This window comes from Oratosquilla oratoria, chromosome 18 (genome assembly GCF_046742065.1).
Source record: "Oratosquilla oratoria isolate Oo_2021 chromosome 18, ASM4674206v1, whole genome shotgun sequence".
NCBI classification, from domain to species: domain Eukaryota; kingdom Metazoa; phylum Arthropoda; class Malacostraca; order Stomatopoda; family Squillidae; genus Oratosquilla; species Oratosquilla oratoria.
In genome coordinates, this window is record NC_134794.1 from 32,145,797 (window position 1) to 32,172,020 (window position 26,224).

General features: G+C 43.9%; 1 protein-coding gene across 3 annotated transcripts in view; it reads left to right on the forward strand.

Moving 5' to 3' along the window:
- The window catches only part of LOC143035147 (calcium-binding mitochondrial carrier protein SCaMC-2-B-like), a 194,337-nt gene that overhangs the window by 78,117 nt on the left and 89,996 nt on the right, over positions 1–26,224 (forward strand). For all 3 annotated transcript variants that reach the window (XM_076201769.1, XM_076201770.1, XM_076201773.1), the window contains one exon: positions 17,727–17,814. In XM_076201769.1, coding sequence (XP_076057884.1) covers positions 17,727–17,814 — 88 coding nt within the window. The remainder of the gene's footprint in view (positions 1–17,726; positions 17,815–26,224) is intronic.

Genomic DNA, 26,224 nt, shown 5'->3' on the forward strand with positions numbered 1-26,224 from the left:
TGATTCACAAAATGTGTAATAAAACCACTTGGAAAATAGAATGAAAGGTGACCGAATGTTTTCGTCTATTTAAGACATTTTCAAAGGTTACCTTTCAAAATGTCTTAAATAGATGAAAACGTTCGGTCACTTTTCATTTTATTTTCCAAGTGGTTTTATTACACACACACACACACACACACACACACACACACACACACACATGTATATATATATATATATATATATATATATATATATATATATATATATATATATATATATACACGCACAGTATATACACGCATGCACACCGCATGATATGGATCATTGTATTGTTATGTTGTAAAATATCTTTAGATATATAGAATATGTCAACGTATTGTATTTAAATATATAGAATACGTCACCTTATAGAATGGGGCGAGGTTCTTCCCCCATCAGGAGGAAGAACCTTCCGAAGAGGGCGTGGAAAGGCGACGTCATCCAGAAGAGCCGCCCTTGGTTGGGTGGGGACGCGGTCATGCTCGTTGTGACGTCATCGTATGACGTCATCGTGTGATGTCATCATGTGGGGGAGGCGGGGCGGAGGTGTGTGTGTGTTTGATTGGTGAAGCGGGAGTCTTTTTTTTATGACGTCAGTTTCCTGTGTGGGAGGGTTGGAATGTCGAGTCATCACGACAGCCACCACCACCACCCCAACCAACACCACCCCCTACCACCACTACCACCATCCCCTACCACTACCAACAGAATCACCACAACCACCACTACCACAACCAGTCACTACTACCACCTCAATCACAACCACTATCACCATCGCTATCACTATTACCTCCACCATCACAACCGACAACAGCAACAGCAGCACATAAGGTACCGGCTGTATAACATATATCCGTCGATAAGTTCGCTCACTTTGATGCTCTGCACAGTCAGTCACTGACAGGCTGGTGCTCCCCCCTTCCCCCCTTCCCCCCTCATAGTGACCTTCAAAGAAACGATGACCTCAATGTCAAGGGTCGATTAAAAATAAATGCATGGATGAATGAATAAATGAATAAACGAGTGAATAGATGTGAACGTTTCGTGAACTCGCGACATTTGGCTTCGTGGCGTCCAGACTCGGTGTCGACACTTCGGCCGCCCCGTCGCCTCTCATTCTCTCGCGTCCTTTGTCTTTTCTCCTTTACCTCTTCCTCCTCCTCCTCCTCCTCCTATCTCCTATCTCCTTTTTCCTCCTCCTCCTCCTCCTATCTCCATTTTCCTCCTCCTCCTCCTTCCTCCACTTTCCTCCTCCTCCTTCCTCCTCATCCTCCACTTTCCTCCTCTTCCGTTCACCACCTTCCTCCTCCTCCTCTTCCGCGTCCTCCTCCTTTCCTACTCTTCTTCCACCCTCCTCCTCCTCCTCCTTCTCCTTCTTCCACTTTCATCCTCCTTCCTCCTCATCCTCCACTTTCTTCCTCCTCTTCCTTTCCCCACCTTCCTCCTCCTTTCCTACTCTTCTTCCACCCTCATCTTCCTCCTTCTTCCTCAACTTTCCTCCTCTTTCCTCCTTCTTCCTCCTCATCCTCCTTTCTCCTCTTCCTTTCCTACTCTTCCTCTTCTTCCTCCTCCTCTCTTCCACCCTTCTCCCCCCTCTTTCTCCTCTTTTCTCCCTTCTCCTTACCTCTTCCTCCAACATTCCTCTCCATCCTCTTTTCCTCCTTTTCTCCATCCTTTTCTTTTTCCGTCTCCCACCTTCATCTACGCAATCTTTTCTTCCTCCACCATCTTTGATTTTATGTGTAATCCCATTAATAGCAAAGATGGGAAAAAGGCTTGGTGGAGTCGCCAACTTGAGAGCACCATCTGACTGCTCTGCCCACGCCCCCGCCCCCTCCAAATACACTTACGATCTCATCTTCGGACAGTAATATCAAGCAGGGAAGCTCGCTGGCTGTGCAGGTTAGGGCGTCGTTACTTGCGGTGAAGGTCGACGGGGTGGCGGTTTGAATCCTGCCACCGGCGAAGTTGAACCAAGGGCAGGGTTCATTAAATTCCACGCTACAAAGTCACCTGTGAGGGGCATCATCGTAGCCTTCCGATAGGGGAGGAGTTTGTGACGTTTAACCACATCATTCATTATCATCATCAATGTCAAGCAGTCGCCGCGATTTTGGCTCCATTTCCTGAACTCGGATCTTGCGGACATTCCCCGGATGTTCTGCACTTTAGTATGCCCGTGTTATCGGGGGGACGTCCAAATTATTCCGTAGGACGATGTTCCCTTTCTCTCTCTCTCTCTCTCTCTCTCTCTCTCTCTCTCTCTCTCTCTCTCTCTCTCTCTCTCTCTCTCTCTCTCTCTCTCTCTCTCTCTCTCTCTCTGTTAGTGTGTGTGCAACCATTACCTATAACCCCATATATTACACCTATGGAAAACTACACGGCAACATACACACGCCCCTAAGCTCTTCCTTCCCGTGACCAAACCGTGAAATACCTCTGATTCCTAAGAACACCTTTTACTCATGCACACTATATTGAACAATTTAGATTAATAACCATAATGATTAGATAACCAGAAATAACTACACATCCTTATAATGACAATTATTGTAAGATAAATAAATGTCCAGAACTTGTATCACCAAAATAAAATGTAAACGATTTATAACATGCCAACAACCCAAAATAACCCTGTAAGCATTTTTGTCACTTTCCACCAGGAGAGAGAGGAGTCGGCAGTCATTAGGTGGTAAGCAGACTGGGAAGGTCTGCATTTGAAATCTAGGCTAATAGACTTTTGTTACGAGGTCTTCAGCTCTTTGATTTATCCACCTAAGGATGGAACATCTCTCTCTCTGCCTCCTTTCCCTTTTCTCTCTACCCCGCAAACACACACACACACACACACACACACACACACACACACACACACACACACACACACACACACTTCCGGGAGGGAAATATCTGTCGATCACAAGTCCAACACGTGATCCAAGACAATGGTGAATCACACATACGAGCTCTGCTGACCTCTCATACGGGAGGGTAACAGTTGTCGATTACGAGTCTAACACGTGATCCAAGACCGTGCTGAATAACACGCGCGCGCGCACACACACACACACACACACACACACACACACACATTTTTGCCGGAAAATGATGGGCGCAAGTTTCTTTCCTAATTAATATCCTCCGGATCGTCTCACCAGGAAGCGGAATCGAGGTAGCGCGAGTTTACCTAGTCAGGAAATCTGATCCGGCAACAACAGAGAGTACGATGATTAGTGGCCCGGGAAGTGCACAACCCGCAGAGCTGCATATGTCGCAAGGAAGAGTGCTCAAAAGAAGTAGACAGTAATTTTTTTAGTGCACTCTCTCCCGCTCTGTCTCTCTCCCTCTCTATGCATGTGTTTATATATATATATATATATATATATATATATATATATATATATATATATATATATATATATATTCTGAGTGTGTGTAAACACAGACTCTCCATCACGGCCGTTCCGGTGTACAGGTGTAATATGTCTAGTGGGATTTCCCAGCTGTTACCTATCCAAATGAAGAACGTTGTCGTCTTTAATGACTTTCTTCTGGCTAACGCCATACTGGAAACGTCTGTACACCGTAAAGGGTTAAATTAACATTCCCGGTTGACTACCGAAACAACAGGATTAGGGTACCGGCGTCGCTAATCTAAGATTACATAGAAAACGGGGAAGGCAGTGACCAGTCATGCATCGCTAAGTAGTCGGTAATATTTTAGTTATTTTAATTCCACATGAATTGAAAAAAAATATATATTGAAGTGATAAATGTATTAATTACGTTAGTGTGAAAATTATCCTCGAAATATTTGTATATTTTTGTGAATAAAATTGTTCCATCGTAACTATAACATAACCTAAGTGAATGTAACATAACGTTGTCCTACTTAATCTTAACTAACCAAAGTTCTCTTAGGCCAGTAAATTTTTCTTCTTCTTCGCTTTCTTCTTCGCGTTCCTCTTCTTCTTATTTCTATTATTATTAATATGTAGTGTTCTTCAGTGACTTGTCTTACGTGGCATTATTGGCATAAATGACACGGGTACCCGTTACCAATCTGTAGAGTAATCTCTTGTCATGACCGAGTACCGAATACTTACCCGGTACTCAGAGATCGTGATCTCAACCGGCGGTAATGTGCTCTTCCGGAACAACCGGTAACCGGGTAGGGTGGGAGCCGGTGGTCATGGGTGTGGGTGTGGCAGGGAAGTGTTGCATGGAGAGAAAGTGAGGGATTGTTGCATGGAGAGAGAGAGAGAGGGGGGGGTGTTGCATGGAGAGAGAGAGGGGGGTGTTGCATGGAGAGAGAGAGTGGGGGGTGGGGTGTTACATGGAGAGAGAGAATGGGGGTGGGATGTTGCATGGAAAGAGAGAGAGTGGGGTGGGGTGTTGCATGGAGAGAGAGAGATAGTGTGTGTGTGTGGGGGGGTTGCATGGAGAGAGAGGGAAAGAGAGAGAGTGGGGGGAGGGGTGCATCGGTCAATACAGTGGAGCGAGTTTGTTGCATGCGGCAGAAACGGCCTTGCACTGCCGCCGCCGCCGCCGTCGCTGCCGGGTCCTCGCCTCGACTCGCCTCCTCCAGTGTTGTAAGCGCAATAGGTCGACTTGCAAGTGGGAGCCGCTCCGGGACAGGTGCGGACTCAGATGTTGTCCCGACGTGATTTGATTGGCATAAAGAAAGAGGAGTAGGAGAAGGAGGAGGGGACAATGTAATAGGAAGAGGGATGGAGGGAATGGTTGAAGGGGAGTTTGGGTGAAAAGACGAGGCCATGGGAGTGTAAGAGACAAGGGAAGAGGATGAGGAGTAGGGAGGGAGGGAGTAAGATGAGGTTATGGGAGTAGGAGAGACACGAGGGAAGAGGGGGAGGAGGAGGGAGTGGTGCAAGAGATGAAAGGAGTCAGGGAGTGGTGCAAGAGATGAAAGGAGTCGTGGAGAAAATATGAGACCCAATAGATGAGGCTTTGGGACAAAGTAAGAGTAGAAGGGGGTAAGGCGAAGAAAAGAGACCCTTCCAAGAGATACAAGAGTGACAGAAAACAAGAGGACATAGGTGGTGGTGATAGTGGTAGTGGTTGTGGTGATGGTAATGGGAGTAGTGGTGATTGTAATTGTAGTGGTGGTATGGTGAGGGTTGTGGTGATGGTGGTAGATGTTTGATGGTGTTGGTCGTCATCGTGCTTGTGGTTCATTTTCTGTCGCGTCGAGAAGGTTTTCTTGGAAGAATCCATAATTGATTAAGAAAGTCAAACTATGAATAAGAAGTGGAGGGCATTGGTGAAAGGTGCAAGTATACCCCAACCAACATTCTCCTCCTCCTCCTCATCCTCATCCTCATCCTCCTGCTCATCTTCTTCCTCCTCCTGCTGCTCCTACTACTCCTCCTGCTCCTCCTCTCCCTCCTTCTGCTCCTCCTCCCCCTCCTGCTCTTCTTCCTCCCTCTGCTCCTCTTTCTCCTCCTCCTCCCCTCATGCTCTTCCTCCTCCCCCTCCTACTCCTCCTCCTCCCCTCTTGCTCCTCCTCCTCCCCCTCCTGCTCTTCCTCCTCCCCTTCCTGCTCCTTCTCCTACTCATCCCCCTCACCCTCCTCCTCCAATCCCCCCTCTTCCGCTTCTTCCTCCACTACCACCTCTTCCTCTTCCTCCTGAGTCTTGTTTTACTACTTGAGGAATTAGGAAGAAAGAGGTCGTTGGCTTTGCTTCCATGGTTCATCCGACGCAAGGGGACTGTGAAACAAGGTCACTCCAGGAAAACGAGGTAACTAGGTCACGTCTCCTGGCACTGCGGTGGCACTTGTGTTTGCCCGGTGCAGATTGGCAGCACATGGACTTGTCGCCTTGTCACTATGTTTCACACACACACACACACACACTCACACACACACACACACACACACCACACCTTGTCACTATGTTTCACACACACACACACACACACATGCATGTGTGTGTGCATGCATGTAAGATCACAGCAGTACCCATAGATCGGTCATATATGAGCTCAGAGCTCTCTTCCGGGAGGGAAATAACTGTCGATAACGAGTCCAACACGTGATCCAAGACCAAGGTGAATCGCACACACACACACACACACACACACACACACACACACACACACACACACACACACAGGATTACAAACGCGGAGCATGCCAACAAGAGACCTTTTCATCCATATCTAGGTCGGATTAAAAAAAAAAAAAAAAAAAAATAATAATAATATTAATAATAAAATAATAAATAAAAACTATAATAATGTAAATAACAAAATGAAATACATAAATAAATGCATAGGTATAGTTAAAATGATAAACAGGTAAATAGTAAATAATAATAAATTGATATTAATAATGAATGAAAATCAGACAGACAAATGATAACAAAACAAAAACAAATAATATAAGATAAATCATAATCATTACAGCATCTTACTTAGGTATTTATCTAAATGATTCTTAAAGCTTCGAACTGAACTACATTGCACTACCTGTGCAGGAAGTTTATTCCATTCATTAACTACACGGTTGGCAAAGTTGTTTCTACCTACTTCCAAATTGAATCTATTTCCGGACAGTTTGAGACCATTGTTTCTTATCTGATTCTCATTCAATGTGAAAATTTTGTCACTTTTGATGTTGTCAATTCCCTTTAAAATCTTAGAGACCTGTATCAAGTCACCTCTGAGTCTACGCTTTTTTAGGGAAAACAGATTCATGTGCTTTAGTCGATTTTCGTATGATTTATTTTTTATATTTGGAATCAGTTTTGTGGCTCGCCGTTGTACTCTTTCCAGTCTGTCAATGTCTTTAACGAGATTCGGTGACCACACGGAAACAGCATACTCCAAATGCGGACGAACTAACGATTTATATAGCTTGTTAATGAGTGATGGACTTTTGAAATCAAAAGATCGCGCAATCAGTCCTAGAATCTTATTTGCTTTCTCAGAGGCTGAAATACACTGCTTGGATGATCTGAGGTCGTTACTGATAATTACGCCGAGATCTTTTTCACTATCCATTTTTGTTAACGAATTTCCAAATAACTTGTAATCGTACTTACTGTTATTTTTACCTATGTACATTACCTTGCATTTACTTGTGTTAAATTTCATTAGCCACTTTTCAGACCATTGCTGTAATTGATCTAAATCTTCTTGAAAATCTAATTGGTTTGAGTGATCATTTGCTACTCCGCACAGTTTTGTATCATCAGCAAATTTGGAAACAGTAGATTTTAGTCCATGGTCTATATCATTTATATATACTATGAATAGAAGTGGCCCAAGAACGGAACCCAGAGGAACTCCACTTGCAACATTTTTCCATCCAGAAGTTTTTCCATTGAAAACAACTCTGTTTTCGACCATTCAACCAATTACTAGTCCAACCTAACAGGCTACCACTTATTCCATGCAAAGCTAATTTAGTAAGTAGTCTTTCGTGTGGGACGGTATCAAAAGCTTTAGCAAAGTCTAGATATATTAAATCTATATTGTTTCTTTTGTCATAATTCGAGATAACACACACACACACACACACACACACACACACACACACACACACACAGCCTCTCGTATATGTTTTTAGGCCTAGTCGATGGAGCAGTTAAGACCCTCATTAGTGTCCCTCGTAGGAGACCCAAGCCTCTGTCCTAATCAAGAGGAAATTTAAGAGTGGGACTCTTACACAGAACTGCCTCAGGAGGTAGTCAACGCACTGAACTAGGCCTACCGTGGACTCCGACCCCAAAGCTCTCCTCGCCTAATAAATTCTGATTACACAAGATTGTACTTAAAAACAGGAAGTGTCTCTCTCTGTCTCGCAATTATTGCTCTCTATCAGTCATTACCACTACATCCGTGGTTTTTGTTGAGTTAAGAAATTGGTCTCGAGTTGTCTAAGAGCAGAGTGGGTCGTCCTGGATTTCTCCTCCGTTGTTGGTCCAAACGGAAGAGGTGGCCCAGGTCGTAAAAGGAAGGAATTCATACTTCCACTTGATTTTATTTTGTTTTATTCTCATGTATATTTGTTGTTGTAGTTGTTTATTTGTATATTTATCTTTTTAATTGTTTTTATTTTTTATTTATTCGTTGTACTTATTTATTTGTTGATCTATTTAATTTTTTTAGTTAAACAATACCACATGATTTAGAGAAATTATATTAAATTTTGTATCTATTTAGTTCTCGTAATATTTTGTATATACACACATATACCAAAGGCTTTTTCCCCCTACACGGGGGGTAGCCAAAAAGAAAAAGGCACAGAAACCACTACCCATTTCATTTCCTAAATATTCCACTCCCCTCCACCCTCCTCCCTCCCTCTTATCTTGGCTCCTCATGGATGACGGGTCATCCCTGCATTCTGTCCACTGTCCTGGGTCAGAAGCAGTGTCGGAAGACACAGCACATCCACAGCAAGGCCGCTTCATATATTCGGCGACCCCCCTCTCCGTCCCCCCCCCCATGCAGAAAAGGAGAAGACGGGGAGAAATTCCTTCGGGCTGCGTCAATTTTTTTCTCATACATACTTCCTCACCCCCCATCACCCACCCACTCCCCCTCATGCATCTCAGCATCATCTATACACAACCCCTCTCCGTAGCTGGCGAGGAGACTGAGATACAGATTGTAATTTTGTATATATCTACTATAATAAAGTAGTAGCCTCTGTCTGTTTGTTTAATCACGAACTCCTAGGGTTTTGCAGATAGACCCCCAAAACCATATATATTCTGATACCCTATCCCTCCTGGTACTTGGATAACTATATTTCATTTCCAATTTTTTTTTTTTTTTAATTTGCTTATGGTTAAGGGTTAAAGTTAGGTGAGTGATTATTCACGAACTACTCCTAGGTTTTTGCAGATAGACCCCTATAACCATATATATTCTGAAACCTTATAACCAATGGTACTTGGAAAACTCTCATTTGTCTGTCTGTTTGTTCAGGAACTCCTAGGGTTTTGCATATAGACCCCCATAACCATATATATTCTGATACCCTATCACTTCAGGTACTTGGATAACTATAATTAATTTTCAAAATATATATAATTTAGTTAGGGTTAAATTTGGGTGGGTTATGGTTAGGTTAGAGATTATTCACGAACTCCTAGGTTTTTGCAGATAGACCCCTATAACCATATATATTCTGAAACCTTACAACCCAAGGTACTTGGATATCTTTCATTTGTCTGTCAATTTGTTTGTTTGAATGTTCACGAACTCCTCCCAGGGTTTTGCAGATAGACCCTCATAACCATATATATTCTGATATTCTATCACTCCAGGGACTTGGATAACTATGTTTCATTTAAAAGATTATATTTTGGTTTGGGTTAAGAGTTAAAGTTAGGTGGGGTATGGTTAGGTTAGGGATGATTCACGAACTCGTAGCAACGCGCGGGTAATTTGGCTAGTATATATATATAAATATATATATATATATATATAATGTGTGTGCGCGTGTCTTAACTATGGTGATGGGGCGGCAATCTGTCTGGAAGCATTCCAGATACAGTGCAAGAAAAGCAAAGGTGCGTGTGTGTATGTGTGTGTGCGTGCGTGTGTTTGCGAGCTCGTGTGTGTTTCGGAGACCTCAGGTGATTCATTGATTAATTATTATCAAGTTCGACCGAGTGGACACCCACATGCGACAGAAATCGATTTGACCTTGTCTGACCTCCAAAGGTCTTAACGATGCAGTTCTTCAGGCATAGCAACGGGGATAGGTCACCTTTATTTATTTATTTGATTATTTACTTATTTGTTTATTGGTTTATATTGCAGTGGGGGCTCGTTCACTATGAGTTCCTGGTTTTTTTTTTTTTTTTTTTTTTTTTTTTTTTTTTTTTTCTCGATATTGCAAAACAGGATAGAATCTTGGAAGTTGAAAAATGGATGGTCTTGGATTCTTCTGGGAGAACTTTTTACACAAACTTAAGTTTACCTAACTTGACCTGACCTGATTTGACTCCATTTTACTTTAGCGAGTTTATACCTTTTTCATTTATTTGTTGCTTTTGTTGTTGCTTTTATCATTATAATTATTATTATTACTATTGTTATCATTGCTCTTATTATTCTTACTGTTATTGTAACTATTATCATTATTATTATTATTATTATTATTATTTTATTATTATAACTATTGTTCTTGTTGCTCTTGTTATTCTTATTGTTATTGTAATTATTATCATTATTATTATTGTTGTTGCGTTACTCAAATCAGGTCGTTTGTTAGATAAAAAATGTGTTCATTCGATTTTCAATTAAATTTGATCCCCAAGACATCCTCAATTTCAACTTAGGTTCCAGAGGGAATGAAATAATAAATGAAAAAAATATATACAATAATAAGTAATGGAGTAATAGATAAATAATAAACCCAAAAAATTGAAATTAATAAAATTGCATGAAATAAAAAGACATTGACTAGAAACGCTGTCGTCGCAATATGAAATATTTTGAAAAAAGTGTAATAAATTTATAATGATAATTGTAAGCTAATGGTTTAACATTTAAATAGGACAGAATGTTTATGTTGTATGTATTAATGGTAAAACTTGATATTGGGTGATGATGTTATTTGATAATGCTGTGATTTGATAGAATAATGTCACACAAAGGAAAATATGCCCCTGGTGACGTCTCAGACAAATCGAGAGCAAAATTGAAGAAAATTGATCTGGACTAGACAGGCTGAGGCGCCATCCTCCTCCTCCACCTCCTCCTCCTCCTCCTCCTCCTCCTCTTCCTCTTCCTCCTCTTCTTCTTCCACCTTCTCTTCCTCCTCATATTCGTCCACATCTTCCTCCTCTTTTTCCTTCTACTTCTCCTCTTCGTCATCCTCCTATACGTCCTCCTCCTCCTCTTCGTTCTTCTCTTCATCTTCGTCCACCTCTTCGTCCTCTTTTGTCCTAATACTCCTCCTCTTCGTCCTCCCCCTCCTCCTCTTCGTTCTTCTCTTTATCTTCGTCCCCCTCCCCACCTCTTAGTCTCCTCCTCCCCATCATCATCATCACCATCATCATCAGCATCATCTTTGTCATCATCATCATCATCATCATCATCATCATCATCATCATACTCCCCCGCATTGTATTCGTCAAATGAGGACAAGCAAGACCTGCAGTGCTCGAAAGCGATTCCCTTCCAAGAATCCACATGAAGTCAACGCCCCCCCTTTTTTTTCTCTCTCTTTTCCTCTTTTGGTTTTCGACCTTTGCCCCCCCCCCTCTCTCTCTCTCTCTCTCTCTCTCTCTCTCTCTCTCTCTCTCTCTCTCTCTCTCTCTCTCTCTCTCTCTCTCTCTCTCTCTCTACAACTTTGTCTTCCTTACCCTTCCCTTTTTCCCCTTTCCCTTCCTATTTCCTTTCTCTCCCCTTTTCCTTTCCATCCCCTTCCCTTTTCCTTCCCCTTCCCTTTTCCTTCCCCTTCCCTTTTCCTTTCCTTCCCCTTCCCTTTTCCTTTCCTTCCCCTTCCTTTTTCCTTACCCTTCCCCTTCCCCCTTCCCTTTCCCTTCCCCTTCCCTTCCCCTTTCTTTCCCTTCCCCTTCCCTTCCTCTTCCCTTCCCTTCTTTTCCTCTTTCCTTCCCTTTCCTTCACTTCCCCTTTCCCTTCCTTTCCCATCCCATTCCTTTCCCCTCCCCCTTCTTTTCCTCTTCCCGTCCCCTTTCCTCTCCCATCCTTTGCCTTACCATCTTTCCCATTTTACCCGAACACTTACGAGCACACACACACACACACACACACACACACACACACACACACACACACACTGCGATGGCGCAGTGGTAGCGTTCGCGCCCGCCACTACGGCGTTCCTGGTTCGAATCTCGCCCAGGGCTGAAATAATTTCAGTATTGCTGTGCTGTGAGTCGTTACTCTAACTCTCGTGGGCGGGGAGTTGGGTGTGTGTGCGTGTAAGGTGACAGCATTACCCATAGATCGGTCATATATGAGCTCTGAGCTCTCTTCCGGGAGGGAGATACCTGTCGATCACGAGTCCAATACGTGATCCAAGACCATGGTGAGTCACACACACACACACACACACACACACACACACACACACACACACACACACACACACACACACTGTACTTAGTCTCTTTTTTGTACCTTTATACCTGGCATTTAGCTGGAAATCCGACTCTATTGATTGAAACCTCTTTTTATGTGATCTTTTCGTTTCTTTTTTCCATGAGTTTTGTCGTGATACAAGATCTTCTTGGAAAAAAACAAGCAAACAAACCAACAGTTTCATCGCTTCCGGGGTTAGTGAGCTGTCGGCTTGTCCTTCGTCTAGCCTCACACCGCTCCCAAAATAGCCTCGCTCCTGGTCACCTTGGGAACCCGGTGAAGCCTCAGGAAGGGCTTGGCGGTCGCTGCCCTTGGCTTCCGTTATCCCATAAGGCAACTGCGGGGGCGGGGAGAGCTTCCTCTGCTTGCTCCCGTGTTCTGGAAGGTCCCCGGGGGCCTGAGGGAAGGGGAGGGGGAGGGGGAGGTAGTGAGCAAGGACGTGGTGCCAGGGTCTGTCCATACATGAACATCACGCGACCTCTTGTTGGGTTTCTTGTTCCCATTTGGAATGACACTTTTGTCTTTGAATTAGGGAGAAGGGTTTTCTAATTTTGGAGTCTCGTGTGTGTTTGTGTGTGTGTATGTATATGTATATATATAAAGTGTGTGTATGTATATGTATTACACACATACACGAATATATATAACTTCTGGGGCGTTTGTCATTTTCAGTAAGATATCTCCGTAGTTCATAATGATACAGAACGACGTTTCTCCTATCTGTTGATTACAAAAGTAATTGACAGATAAGACATTACATGCGTGTGAATGTGGCCAGAATAAAGACTTTCCAAAAGGGAAAGGATTCATCTTCAGGGCTTCATGAAACCGATTAGGAGATAATGATAGCGAAAAAATCTGGTTCAAATATTCTTTGTCGACTTCTCGTAACCTAACCTAAACTAACCAATCCCAAGCTAATCCATCTAAATCTCCCCAAACCTAATCTCGTGAAACTTAATCTAACCAAACTTAAGCAAACATAACCAAGCCAAAGTTAATCTAATTCTCAGATATTCAATTTATTTACGGAAAAAATATATTTATTTACAATATGGCACCCACACATCCACATGGTATGATCAAATTGCCCCGTTAATGAAAATTAATGAGCCGTTAGTAGAAGAAATAGACATCGAGAAGAGCTTCGAGGCTGGGAGCAGTTCCGCGTCAATTGTTTCGATGAAGATTTGATTGTGACTTCGATGCTTCCCTCGATCACGGCGGTGGCTCCTTTGCTAGGAGTGGGCGATGCATTGTGAACTCTCTCAAGGACATCGTTGACTCTTATCTGCTTTTGTCATGTAATCTTAGTTTCCCAGAGCTGTACTTACGTCAGCAGAATGTTTTCTTAGAATATTTTAGTTCATGTTTGTGTGTGTGTGTGTGTGTGTGTGTGTGTGTGTGTGTGTGTATATATAAATATTATATATATATATATAGTTGTGTGTGTGTGTGTGTGTGTATATGTATTGGTGTATGTGTGTGCGCATACCTGTTGGTTTTCTTTCGGGGTATGGGGGTTGTTTTGGGTGGGTGGGTGGAGTTAGGGGGAGTAGCGTTGGGAGTGGGGGTAGGGATAGGGTTAGGGGGAGTAGGGTTGGAAGTGGGAATGGTGATTTTGGGTGGGTTGGTGGATAGGGTAGGGAGTGGGGGGGGATCGTTTTGGGTGGAGGTAGGTTGTGGGAGTAGGAGGTGGGGTTGGGAGGTTGTGGGGTTGCGTAAGGGGTCGGGGTGAAGGGCATGGTGGTTGGATGGCCTATGGCGCCAAATTCTAGAAACGAGTGGCCAGAGGGAGAGTTGGATGATTCAGCTCGTGTGGCGCCATCAAGACAATCATGCTTAGCCACCTCGCAGGACAGCTAACAGCCATTAGACTCGATAACTGACAAACGGCGACTGTTCCCGAGGCCCAAGCTTTCTTCTCTGTGGGAGGGCTCGAGGATCGTTTCCAACTGCTGTAGGGCGGTGGTTTCCAGTCTATCAGACTATGGAGTATGCAAATGGGAGGAACCCAGACTTAGTCTTCAGCGACGTTGGAGACTGCCCACACTCCCAAGAACGGTACTTTTTGGAGTTGGTGATGATGTCTGCTACCTTGGGTGTGTCATCATCTTCTTCCGCCTCTTCTTCTTCTTTGTCCTCTTCTTCTTCCTCTTCTTCTTCCTCTTCTCCTTCTTCTTCTTCTTCTTTTTCCACCTCTTCCTTCTCGTCGTTGGCCTTCTTTGTCTTTATCAGTGTCGCCTTCGTTTTCCTTTTTTGTCTTCTTCATCTCCGTCTTTCTCATCCTGGTCTCTTTAACGCTTTCTTCCTCGTCTTATCGTCGTCTTTTCGTCCACATCTTCTTCGGCATCTTTTTTTTTATTATTATTTTTTTATATATCTTCTTTATGGTCATCTTCGTCGTCCTCGTCTTCGTCCTCGTTTCCTTTTCTAACTTTTGTGTTTCTTCGTATTCACCTTTTTCCCGCCTCCCCTCCTCCTCCCCCCTCCTCCAGTAGTGTTAGTTCATCTTCTGTCGCCTAGTTGCCCTGTTTTCTTCACTGTAGCTTAGTATAGTAAACACAAACAGCCTCGTTTGGGGCCAGTAGGCCTGCTGTTGTTTGTTCTCCCTTTGTGTTCTTTTGTGTTCCTCCTCCTCCTCCTCCTCCTCCTCCACCACCACCACCACCACCACCCACATCTCCCCCGCCTCATCTCCCCCGCCTCATCTCCCCCTCCCTATCACCATTCTCATTGGAATCGTCACCTTCGAGCCGTGAAGGACGAATGGGAGGGGCCTGTATGGGTTGACTTGGGCGGTTCCCAGCCAAGACAATTTGTGCATCACTCAATTGTGCATGCATGCGTTATTGTGTGTGTGTGTGTGTGTGTGTGTGTGTGTGTGTGTGTGTGTGTGTGTGTGTGAGATTCACCATGGTCTTGGATCACGTGTTGGATTTGTGGTCGACAGCTCTTTCCCTCCCGGAAGAGAGCTCAGAGCTCACATATGACCGATCTATGGGTAATGATGTGACTTTACACGCACACACACATCCGACTCCCCACCCACGAGAGTTGGAGTAACGACTCTCAACGCAGCGATACTGAAATCATTTCAGCCCTGGACGGGATGCGAACCCGGACCGCCATAGTAGCGGCCGGGAACTCTTAACCGCTGTGCTATCGGGTCGTATTGTGTGTGTGTGTGTGTGTGTCAAATTTTCGGTATGAATAGAAAGAAAATGTTATGAGATCCCAACAGTTCTTCATTCCTTTTTTAAATCTTCGGATGTGACCAATGTATAAGGTCTTCTGTTGATTTATTTATTTATTTTATTATTTTTAACACAAAACCAAGGACCTTAAACACTGGTTTGAACCCGTTTCAATCAACCTCTACATTTTTGTAGTTTTACCTTTCGTGAGGACGAAATTAATGAAACTTCAATATCTCTTAAGTGTAGCGTGTTACGTAGGGCTACACAACCCCGAAAATAGATACAGCTTAGAAACACGCTTTTAGAGAAAATTGAGTGCGAGAGAGAATTGGGAGTTATAGTGTGTCCGGACCTTAAAACCAGGAAACAGTGCATTAGCGCCAGGAATAAAGCTAACAGAGCATTAGGTTTCATTGCTAGGACAGTAACGAATAGAAGTGCAGAGGTAATTATTAAACTCTATCTAGCGATAGTTAGACCCATCCTTGACTATGCGGTACAGTTTTGGTCTCCGTCCTACAGAATGGACATCAATTCACTAGAATCAGTACAGAGAAGAATGACCAAAATGATACATGGACTCAGAAATTTGCCTTACGAAGAGAGGCTTAGGCACCTTAACTTACATTCTCTGGAAAGACGCAGAGTGCGGGGTGATCTAATAGAGGTGTTCAAGTGGATCAAAGGCTTTAACAAGGGTGATGCAAACAAGGTCATCCTATTAAAACAGCAGGGCAGGACTCGCAGTAATGGGTATAAACTGGACAAATTTAGATTTATAAAGGAAATAGGCAAGAATTGGTTTACTAATAGAGTGGTTGACGAATGGAATAAACTTAGTAACCATGTAGTAAGCGCTGAAACTATCAGTTGCTTTAAGAAACGATTAGACAACTTTATGGATGGGGATGACAGGTGGTGATGGATACGGAGCTGCCTAGTGTAGGTCTTATGGTCTCTTGCAGTCTCCTTCATTCTTATGTTCTTAACATTTGAAGTCTAATACACACGCACGCGTGCACGCAGAGGCGCTAGACTCAGCGAAATGTTTTGCTGAGCCCAGGATAAGCTGATCTTGGCTGGCTTGTGCTGACACCCCAGATGGGAAACCGAGGTCAACATGGGTGCTGACTACATACAGTCACATGTTAATTTGTTTGCTGTGCGTCCATAGCAACCCGTCGGTTACTGGGACACCACTAGTGCAGACCAGGGAGTGCCCCGATCCAGCGAGGAGGAAAACACTCTCTCTCTCTCTCTCTCTCTCTCTCTCTCTCTCTCTCTCTCTCTCTCTCTCTCTCTCCTCTCTCTCTCCTCTCTCTCTCCTCCCTCTCTCTCTCTCTCTCTCTCTCTCTCTCTCTCTCTCTCTCTCTCTCTCTCTCTCTCTCTCTCTCTCTCTCTCTCTCTCTCTCTCTCTCTCTCTCTCTCTCTCTCTCTCTCTCTCTCTCTCTCTCTCTCTCTCTCTCTCTCTCTCTCTCTCTCTCTCTCTCTCTCTCTCTCGATGTATGTAATTGGTTCTTTATTTTAATTACTTTTATATTCATTTTTTTCATATGTTGTGAAAAAATGTATTTGATATTTTTGTATTTTGTATGTCTAATACGTGGCCATAATGTTTGGAAAACGGAAACATTATGAAATTTTGAATAGAAAGCTCTTTGAATATGGGTATTTATTTATTTTTTTTATTTTTTTAGAATTAAGTGCGAGACTGATATTTTGATTTATGCATGATTAGGGAGAGGGCATTGTACCTCCATCCCCCACGATTTGTATGTGTCTCGCTGTGTATGCTCACATACAATCAGGAAAGTATTCACATGGAATGACGTTATTTACCGAAAAGTGTTCATTGACCCGTGAAGAGGAGGAGCTGTTACTATTCACGACCCCCCGGCTCGGTTGTTGGTGTGAACTCGGTTGACCTCGCACTTGACTTCTACCCTGGCCTTGCGCCGTCTGCCTTGCACGAGACTGGGCTTGGTTATTTGTTGGCTTGTTTCACACCTTGTCACCCTCGAAGGTCACCCTCAAGGGTCACCCTCGAGGATCACTCTCAAGGTTCATCCTCCAATGTCACTCACAAGGGTCACTTGACTCACTCTCGAGGATCACCATCAAGGGTCACTGTCGAGAGTCATACTTGAGATCACTCTGAAGGGTCACTCTCGAGGATCACCCTCAAGCTTACTCTCAAGGGTTACATTCAATAGTTACCCTCAAGGAGCACCGTTAATGTCACTCTGAAGGGTCACTTTCACGGATCACCCTCAATGTCACTCTCAAGGGCTACCCTCAAGGATAACCTTAAAGTTTACTCTCAAGGGTCACCCTCGAGAATAACCCTCAAAGTCATTCTCGAGGATCACCCTCAAGGATCACCCTTACGTAACTTTCCCCTTTCTCTTGCAGGTCGCGTGGACGAGTCCGAGCTCATCTCCTCCTTCAGTCGGCTGGGTGTGCACATCACCAAGGATGAGGCCAACAAACTACTTCGGCGGTGAGTACTGAAGACTCCAAGAGACCGGGCCTCGGGTCCGTAGGGGTTCCCTCCTGGAGGAGGCCAAGAGGAGAATTCTGGGTCCCCTGCGGAGCATCACCAGCGGTGTGGGACCTCTTCAGTGCGGTGATTGTGATTAAATTCGCTTGGCGCTAGCCAGAATAGAATTACAAAAGGGCTTTACCGGAAAGTGTTGAGTTATATATATATATATATATATATATATATATATATATATATATATATATATATATATATATATAAGTCGATAGTAATCGGGATATAATTCAAACATCAGGCCCGGTCGTCGCAAGCTTTGAACTCAGGTCCTCTGAATGGTCTCTGAGTGCCGGAATGGGAAAGCTTAGGACTTCTCAGAGGAACCCTGTATCAAAGTTCGCGACGGGCGGGCCTGAAGGGTGGATATATATATATATATATATATATATATATATATATATATATATATATATATATATATATATATATATATATATACACATCATCATCATCAGTATGGTAACACACCCTTTTAGGATAAATAAGATCGTCTGGTGTAAGCCAGATTAAAATTATAAAAGAGTATCGCCGTGCTGAAGGGGTTAGGAATATCTTGTAGTGTGAACCCAAGTGCGAGTGCCTGAATGCGTTGCCATTTATACCCATGCATGTTTTATGCCTGTGCATACTCTTGTACATATGTGCACCACACTTATGCACGTTCCGGATAGAAGCGTCGCTTCGACCATGATTTGGTCCGAGTTTGTATCTGGTGTTAGTGGGTGGGGAGAGGATTAAGTGGTTATGTAGTACCGGTGACTAGAGTAGGGCCATTTCGGATTTGTCATTGGTGGGCAACTCTTGGCACGCGTGCCAATTCTGGCACGCTAAAGATGCTTTACCGGCACGCGAAACCCAAAACTCTCTTTAGAAAATAGTAATAATAAATCTTCAACTGCTATTGTATAACCATAGGTAACCGTATGCTGTGTCCATAGAAACCTATGGTTATTGGAGAGCACGACGTCGTGTTATGGACTCCGCACGGCGAAATGTCGATAAGTGTGAAATGAGCCCAGATTTTTGGTTAAAAAAATTGCGAGGAAGTTTGTCAGCAAAAGTTAACAAAGTTTACGTGAGAAAGTGAAGGAGGGTTATTTGAAAAAAAAATCTTTGGTTGTAGAAAATCACTCGGCAAAAGGCAATCAATGGGGGACGCCATCGTCTTTGCGTCAAGGTTGTTTGTTGTTGGTTGTAAGCTCAGGAGCTCATAGTGAAGGGTTCGAACTCTTAGACCCAGTGGACAGTAGCAGTAGTCCCCCGTCCCCTGTGGCACTGTTGACTTACGTGTTTGTTGACGGGGCCAGGTAGTGCCAATTTAGATTGGGTTGTTACTTAGCCGGTTGTCAGCCTTCTTTATGTGAAGAAATGGGGTTGAAGTTGATCGAGGGGGATTTGGGCCGGAGAGCGAGTGTCAGCCCCTTAGGGTTGTAACTTGAGATGGAGGTGCTGCGGGTTTTAAGGAATATTGGGACTCATGTTTATCTCCATTTGATCTATATTCTTATATTGTTCGGACATTACTCCGCTTCTAAATATTGTATATATACGAGTACACACACACACACACACACACATACACACACACATGTGTATATATATATATGTGTGTGTTTGTGTGTGTGTTTGCGTTTGCACATGTTGATATGTATAATCATATTGCAACACAAGTACATTTTATCAGAGCTGGGCACTCCTCGGTGCATTCCAATGTGCATTCCTCGGTGTCCTGACTATATAATTATGTGTCAGTTAGGACACCGAAGAACGCACCGAGGAACGCGCCCAGCTCAGCATTTTATACAAATGACAGTTACAGTTCATCAAGAACTTCATTGTAGGGTTCGTTTGACATATACGAACAGGTTGACCTAGTTTTGGGAGGGGGGCGCGATGACCCAGTATCAAGCCTATTGTGCGTGGGCGTGAGTTGCGCATTTGAGGTCGTGTCTTGGGACACCAGCCACGCCCTCGAGTCACGAGTTCGAGTCACCTGGGGTATTGATTATGTATTACTCGGTGCCTCACCCCGCTCGCTATGGGTTAATGTCAGGCGGTCGATGGCACGCAAAGCGCCTTCTCGTCCTTCCTCCTCCTATTACTCATCCTCACTTCTCTTCCTCCTCCTACTCATCCTTGTCCTCCTCTTCATCATCCTACTTATCCTCATAATTATCTTTATCCTACTTATCCTCATAATTATCTTTATCCTACTTATCCTCATAATTATATTTATCCTACTTATCCTCATCCTCATCTTCATCCTCCCACTTATCCTCATCCTCCTCTTCATCCTCCCACTTATCCTCATCCTCCTCTTCATCCTCCCACTTATCCTCATCCTCCTCTTCCTCCTATTACTCATCCTCATCCTTCTCTTCATCCTCCCACTTATCCTCATCCTCCTCTTCATCTTCCTATTACTCATCCTCACTTCTCTTCCTCCTCCTACTTATCCTCATCCTTCTCTTCATCCTCCTATTACTCATCCTCATACTTCTCTTCATCCTACTTATCCTCATCCTTCTCTCCATCCTCCTATTACTCATCCTCATACTTCTCTTCTTCCTACTTATCCTCTTCTTCCTCCTCTTCATCCTCCTACTTATCCTCATCCTCCTCTTTATCCTCGTCCTTCCTCTCCTCCTTCTCTTATTCATCCACATCTTTCTCTCCCTCCTCGTCCTTCGCCTCCACTACCTCTCTCAATTCCACTTCGTCATCCCTCACCTTCCCCTCCATGTCCTCCTCCTCCTCCTTCGCTTCCTCCTCCACCTTCGCCGCCTCCTCCCCCTTCGCCTCCTTCTCCTCCTCCTCCTCCTCCTCCTCCTTTTTCCCCTCCTCCTCCTCATCTTTCTTCTCCTTCGCCCAACCCCACTTTCTACGCCCCATCCTCTTTCATCTTCGCCTTTTTCTTTGCCTTCTTTTCCTCCTTTTTCTCCTCCTTCTCCTCCTTCACCTTCTCCTTCGCTTCTCTTCCCCCCTCCTCCCTCTCCTCCCCCTTCACCTTTTCCAATTTTGCCTTCTTCACTTTTCGTTCTCCTCCTCTCCTTTCTCCCGTTTCTTCGCCCTCTTCGCCTTTTTTTTTGTTACTTCTTCCTCTTCCTTCCCCTCCTCGTCCTTTTTCTCCTTCACCTTTTCCTCCTCTTCCTCCACATCCTCCTCCTCTTCCTCCTCCCAGTTCCTGTTCTCGTCCTTCACACTGACCTCCATGGCTTCCTTTTGATGTCTTTTCTTCTTTCTAATTGGTCAACCTTGTGCCAGTCTTCCCTTTGTTCCTCCTCATGCCGTATCACACGGGAGGAGGTGGAAGTGGAGGCGGAGGGGGACTGTGGAGGTGTGAGCTTATAAAGGGGAACTGGTATTTGGAGCAACCTTGACTCAGGGGGGTGGCCACCTGATGCTGACAATGTAATCCGGCAACTTGGTCTCTTAACAACAAGTGAGGCTCTTGGATGGGACTTCCACAAGGCCCCGCCAGTGGGCTCTAGCAGGGCCCTGAAGAACACAAAAATAAATAAATAAATAAATAAAATAAACAATAATGATAAAAATTCACTTGACTCTGCATATCAATGTATTCGTGTATATTAGAATGCGTGTGTAATAATAATAGTAATATACGGTTTATTGGGTATAGCAGCATTACTGCTGAAAATATACAACCTACAGAATTATAAAATATAACGGTGAAAAGATGTCTGTCTGTGTGTGTGTGTGTGTGTGTCTGCACGCGTTTGTTTGCTTATGCTCATGGTGAACTGTAGATAACCGTCCATTAGAAAAGGTATATATTGCGTACTTATGTGCACTATTTGTGTGTGTATTGGTATGTGTGTATCTTATCGTGTGAATGCGTGCGTGTGCACTCGCGAGCTTCGTTTCTGGTCATAGAGAGAGAGAGAAAGTGGGGGAGGGAAGGGAAAGGAGAGAGAGGGGGAGAATGAATCCTGTGATGTCCACAGCCCTCCCCCACCTTGCAGGGCCAGTCTGTGGTCCAGATTTAGAAACTCCCCACCCCCTCCACGAGAAGCAGCAGCCGAGGGGTGGGGGAGGATGGGGGGGTACACCGGCCTTCGCAGCTATAGAAACATGAACTCCCTCACACATGGTGACGTCTCCTCTTAGATTTGTCTTAATTCCAATTAATTTTAATCAGCTGGTGGGGAGTACTCCTGGCTCGAACAGTGTCCTTAACGACCGTGACCCCGTTTGACCCAGTGTCACCCAGGGTGAACCTCTAGGCTGCCACCTTCAACTGAATAAAAACGTATGACCTTGGTATACAGATTGCCGCTGTATTGAAGAAGAGAGTGTACTGAATATCACATGCAACAGGTAACAACGAAGGCGTGTGTGAATGTATATGTTTTATTTGTTTGTTTGGAGTTGAGAGTAAGCGATGTGTGTATTTGTACTGTGTACTTCTTTCTGTGCTTATGTGGACGTACTCGTCAATTTGCGTAGTTGTGATTCAGAGTGCTATGTTCTTTTTTCACAGAGCTGGAGGAAGTGGAAACAAACAAATAAAAAAAAAAGTAGGCTTGCGGTGCTGAAATTTACAAGTGCTTAAAGGAGAGAGGTTGGGGTGGAATAGGTAAGAATAACGTGGAAACACAAAAGCACGAGAAGGGAAACATGCAGACATAGAGGCACGCACACACACACACACACACACACACACACACACACACACACACACACACACACACACACACACACACACACACACACACACACACACACACACACACACACACACACACACACACACACACACACACACACACACACACGTGGTGATTTGATTGATGACGAAATATCACCACGTTGTAATTGCGATGATACTAGATGATACCATCGCGCGCGTCGGCTCAGCGAAACCAGATTACGCAATTAAATCTTGTTGGGATAAGGCTTTTCTTATTTGGAAACTAATGTATGGCATGACCCCGCTTACCATCAAATGAAAAAGGCTCTATTCGATCAAGGTCAGGTGACCTGAGTGGCTGTGTCGTAGGAATTTTAGGTCCTTATGCCTTTGGTCAACATATATAACGAAAATGAACTTGGCCAGTCATAGATGCTGAGGACGACTAAGTCTATCCTAGAAGAGGGGTTTTACCCCTTTCAGAGGTTTCGTCGTAAGCTAACAACCAAAGAGAAATCAGTCTGAGTCTGATTTTAGAGTTTGTCTACGTATAAAGTTGGAGTCCAGTGGGCGAGTTGTCCTTATCAGCCTATGTTAATACTGCATTCTAGGGATAACCATACGTAAGGTCTGTATCTGAAATTTCGAAATCCAGCCTCCCACACTCCATACACTAACAACTATTCAAATTCATAAATTAGAAATAGAATAAAAAACCTAAATCAAAATGATGTAAAAGGAAATAGTCTCATTCAACACCACTATTCTTGATATAAACTAAAAAGATTATTTCGTACACACTAAACATGTTCGTGACTCCCCACTGGCCAGCTACCAAATCGACAACCTATAACGCGTAAAGAGGGGACCGCGACACACACACACACACACGCGCGCGCGCGCGCGCGCACGCAGCACACAACCTCGTGGCGCAGTCGTTAGAGTTCTCGCCTGACACTACGGCGGTCCGGGTTCGCATCCCGCCCAGGGCTAGAATAATTTCAGTATCGCCGCGTTGAGTAGCTACTTCAACTCTCATGGACGGGGAGTTGTGTGTGTGCGTGTAAGGTCACAGCATTACCCATAGATCGGTCATATAATTATGAGCTCTGAGCTCTCTTCCGGGAGGGAAATAGCTGTCGATCACGAGTCCAACACGTGATCCAAGACCATGGTGAATCACACACACACGTGAGTTTGTGTGCCACGACCTTTTTTGTGGGTAAGGTGCCATATCTCTTATGATCAAGTCGAATAAGGTCGAGGTTGTCATTTTATCACCCAGTAATATGGGTAAATGAGGATGATAGCATCGCCATCTTTTCCCGAATTAGATTGGTCTGATCGATAGAATAGAAAAAAAAATCAACATCACGTCGTGATAATGAAACCAGTAAAGCTGGCAGGGATGCCCCTCTGTTTCTGGACGCCTCTCGTCTTGCGGAAATACGCCAGCCAATGCTTTTTGGCGGTACACAGGCCTCGGAAATACGATTTGTTCCTCCCCTCTCCCCCACCGCCATTCCCACCCTACCCCTCCCGTGCTATCCACGGCAAAATGAAATGTCAACAATCGTTGAAATATTCACACTAATTTGGTTTCAATATTTGGTGATGATATAGAATGTCGGTAATTTGTTTCTGCTGCGTTTAGATCAGAGACCAGGGGTGGGAGTTTCCGGGAGGCTAGGGTATGTTTTATATATATGTATATATATATATATATATATATATATATATATATATATATATATATATATATATATATATATATATATATATATATATATATATATATTTTTTTTTTTTTTTTTTTTTTTTTTCTCTCCAAATGAAGTGTCTGAGAAGTATGGTAGGGGTTATTAGGCTGGATTATGTGAAAAATGAGGAGGTGAGGAGAACAGGGCTGGAAAGGGAGTTGGGAGATAGGGTTGATGAAAGAGTAATGGGATGGTTTGGACACATGGAAAGAATGAGCGAAGAAAGATTGATAAGAGAAGTGTGGAAGGCAGAGGTGGATGGAGTGAACATAAGGGGGCGACCAAGGATGAGGTGGATGGATGGGGGTAAAAGGGGCGTTTGGGTTAAGAGGGGAAGTCTTGAGGAAGGAAAGGAGAAAGAAGATAGGGCTAAGTAGAGAATGGTTGTGTATGGATGATGCTGTGATGCATGGAAGGTAGTGGGTGGGGGATGGTGTGGGATTAGGGAGTATGTGTGAGTGATATTTTGACACAGCCTGAAGGGATTTCTCACCTGTCTTCTCATTTTCTGCATGAGGGGACGGAGAGGGTGGATCGCCGATTAAATGAAGTAGCCTTGTTGTGGATGTACTGTGTCTTGCTGCATTGCTTTTGACAGAGGGCAGTGGGCGAAATGCAGGGATGACCCGTCATCTAGGAGGAACCAAGATGAGAGGGGTGAATGGGCGTGGAGTATGTGGAGATGAAATGGGTGGGAGGGAATTTATGTCTGATTTTGGCTACCTCCCTTGGTGTGTGTGTGTGTGTGTGTGTGTGTATTGGGTCAGAACGCGCTTCTCAAAGGAAGGGATGGAATAGTGTCGCTCGTACAAAACGTAAAAATTTGTCGTATTTGCTACCGTAATCTGCCATAACGTAATCATTTTGGCGGATTTCCTAACGTAATCCGCCATAGCGTAACCATTTTAGCTGATTTTCTACTGAAATTCGCCATATCAGCCGAGCGTGGTTTATTTACGACATTCGTCCGTAAATAAAACCATAAAAGAGGACGAAGGAGATCGCGTTATGAACTAAAATGAAATTGATAGCGTTTATAACTCAATGAACGTTATAAAAACTCAGTAGAGGGATCACCGGAGATTGACTTCGGAGTGAGTCATCTCCTAGCTGCTCATCTTCAAAAACCATACGTACCTCTCTTTATGGAGTGCAACCCCGGTGGGCTGGGTTTCTATGCTCTGAGCATATGAAGGAGACTGCAAAAGACCAAAGGCCTATACTAGGCAGTTCCATGTCTCTTACCACTTGTTATCCCTATCCATAAAGTTATCTTCACTACATATTGGTTACTAAGTTTATTCCATTCGTTAACCACTCTATTGGTAAATCAGTTCTTGCCTATTTCTTTCACCTAAATTTGTCCAATTAATGCGAGTCCTGCCCTGCTATAGTAATGAAATTAAATTGGACATATTTTTTTAAGCAAGACAGACGCAAACTAGTAATACAATGACAATCCAACATTACTTTTCTAACGGGATATATGGGAGGACAGTTGCTGGATACTGTGGGGCTCCGGGTTTTAGGTCATTGAAACCCAAGAGCGGGATTCGATGCATCACTGCTCGACCAAGACGTCATTCGTCGTCTCGTGACGTCATCGGGAGTCGGGGGCATCGCTTGGCATACGCAGTGTTCTTTGTGCATTCGCTTGCGTGAAGGCACAAATGTATGCACGTGCACGCGCATGAACACACACACACACACACACACACACGAAATAGTCATTGCTGAAAATTAAAAGAAAAAATATATAGGTTTTGACATAAATATGTAGGTTTTTGTTTTGACTTAGAAGAAATATTGTAGGCCGGCAACAAAGCAACGCTTGACAAGTGGGAATATAAAGACGGGACTCCATGGGTATAAATCCAATACTGTGTACTACAACCAGACTCATGCGCGCGCGCACACACACACACGACTCGGCGCGGTG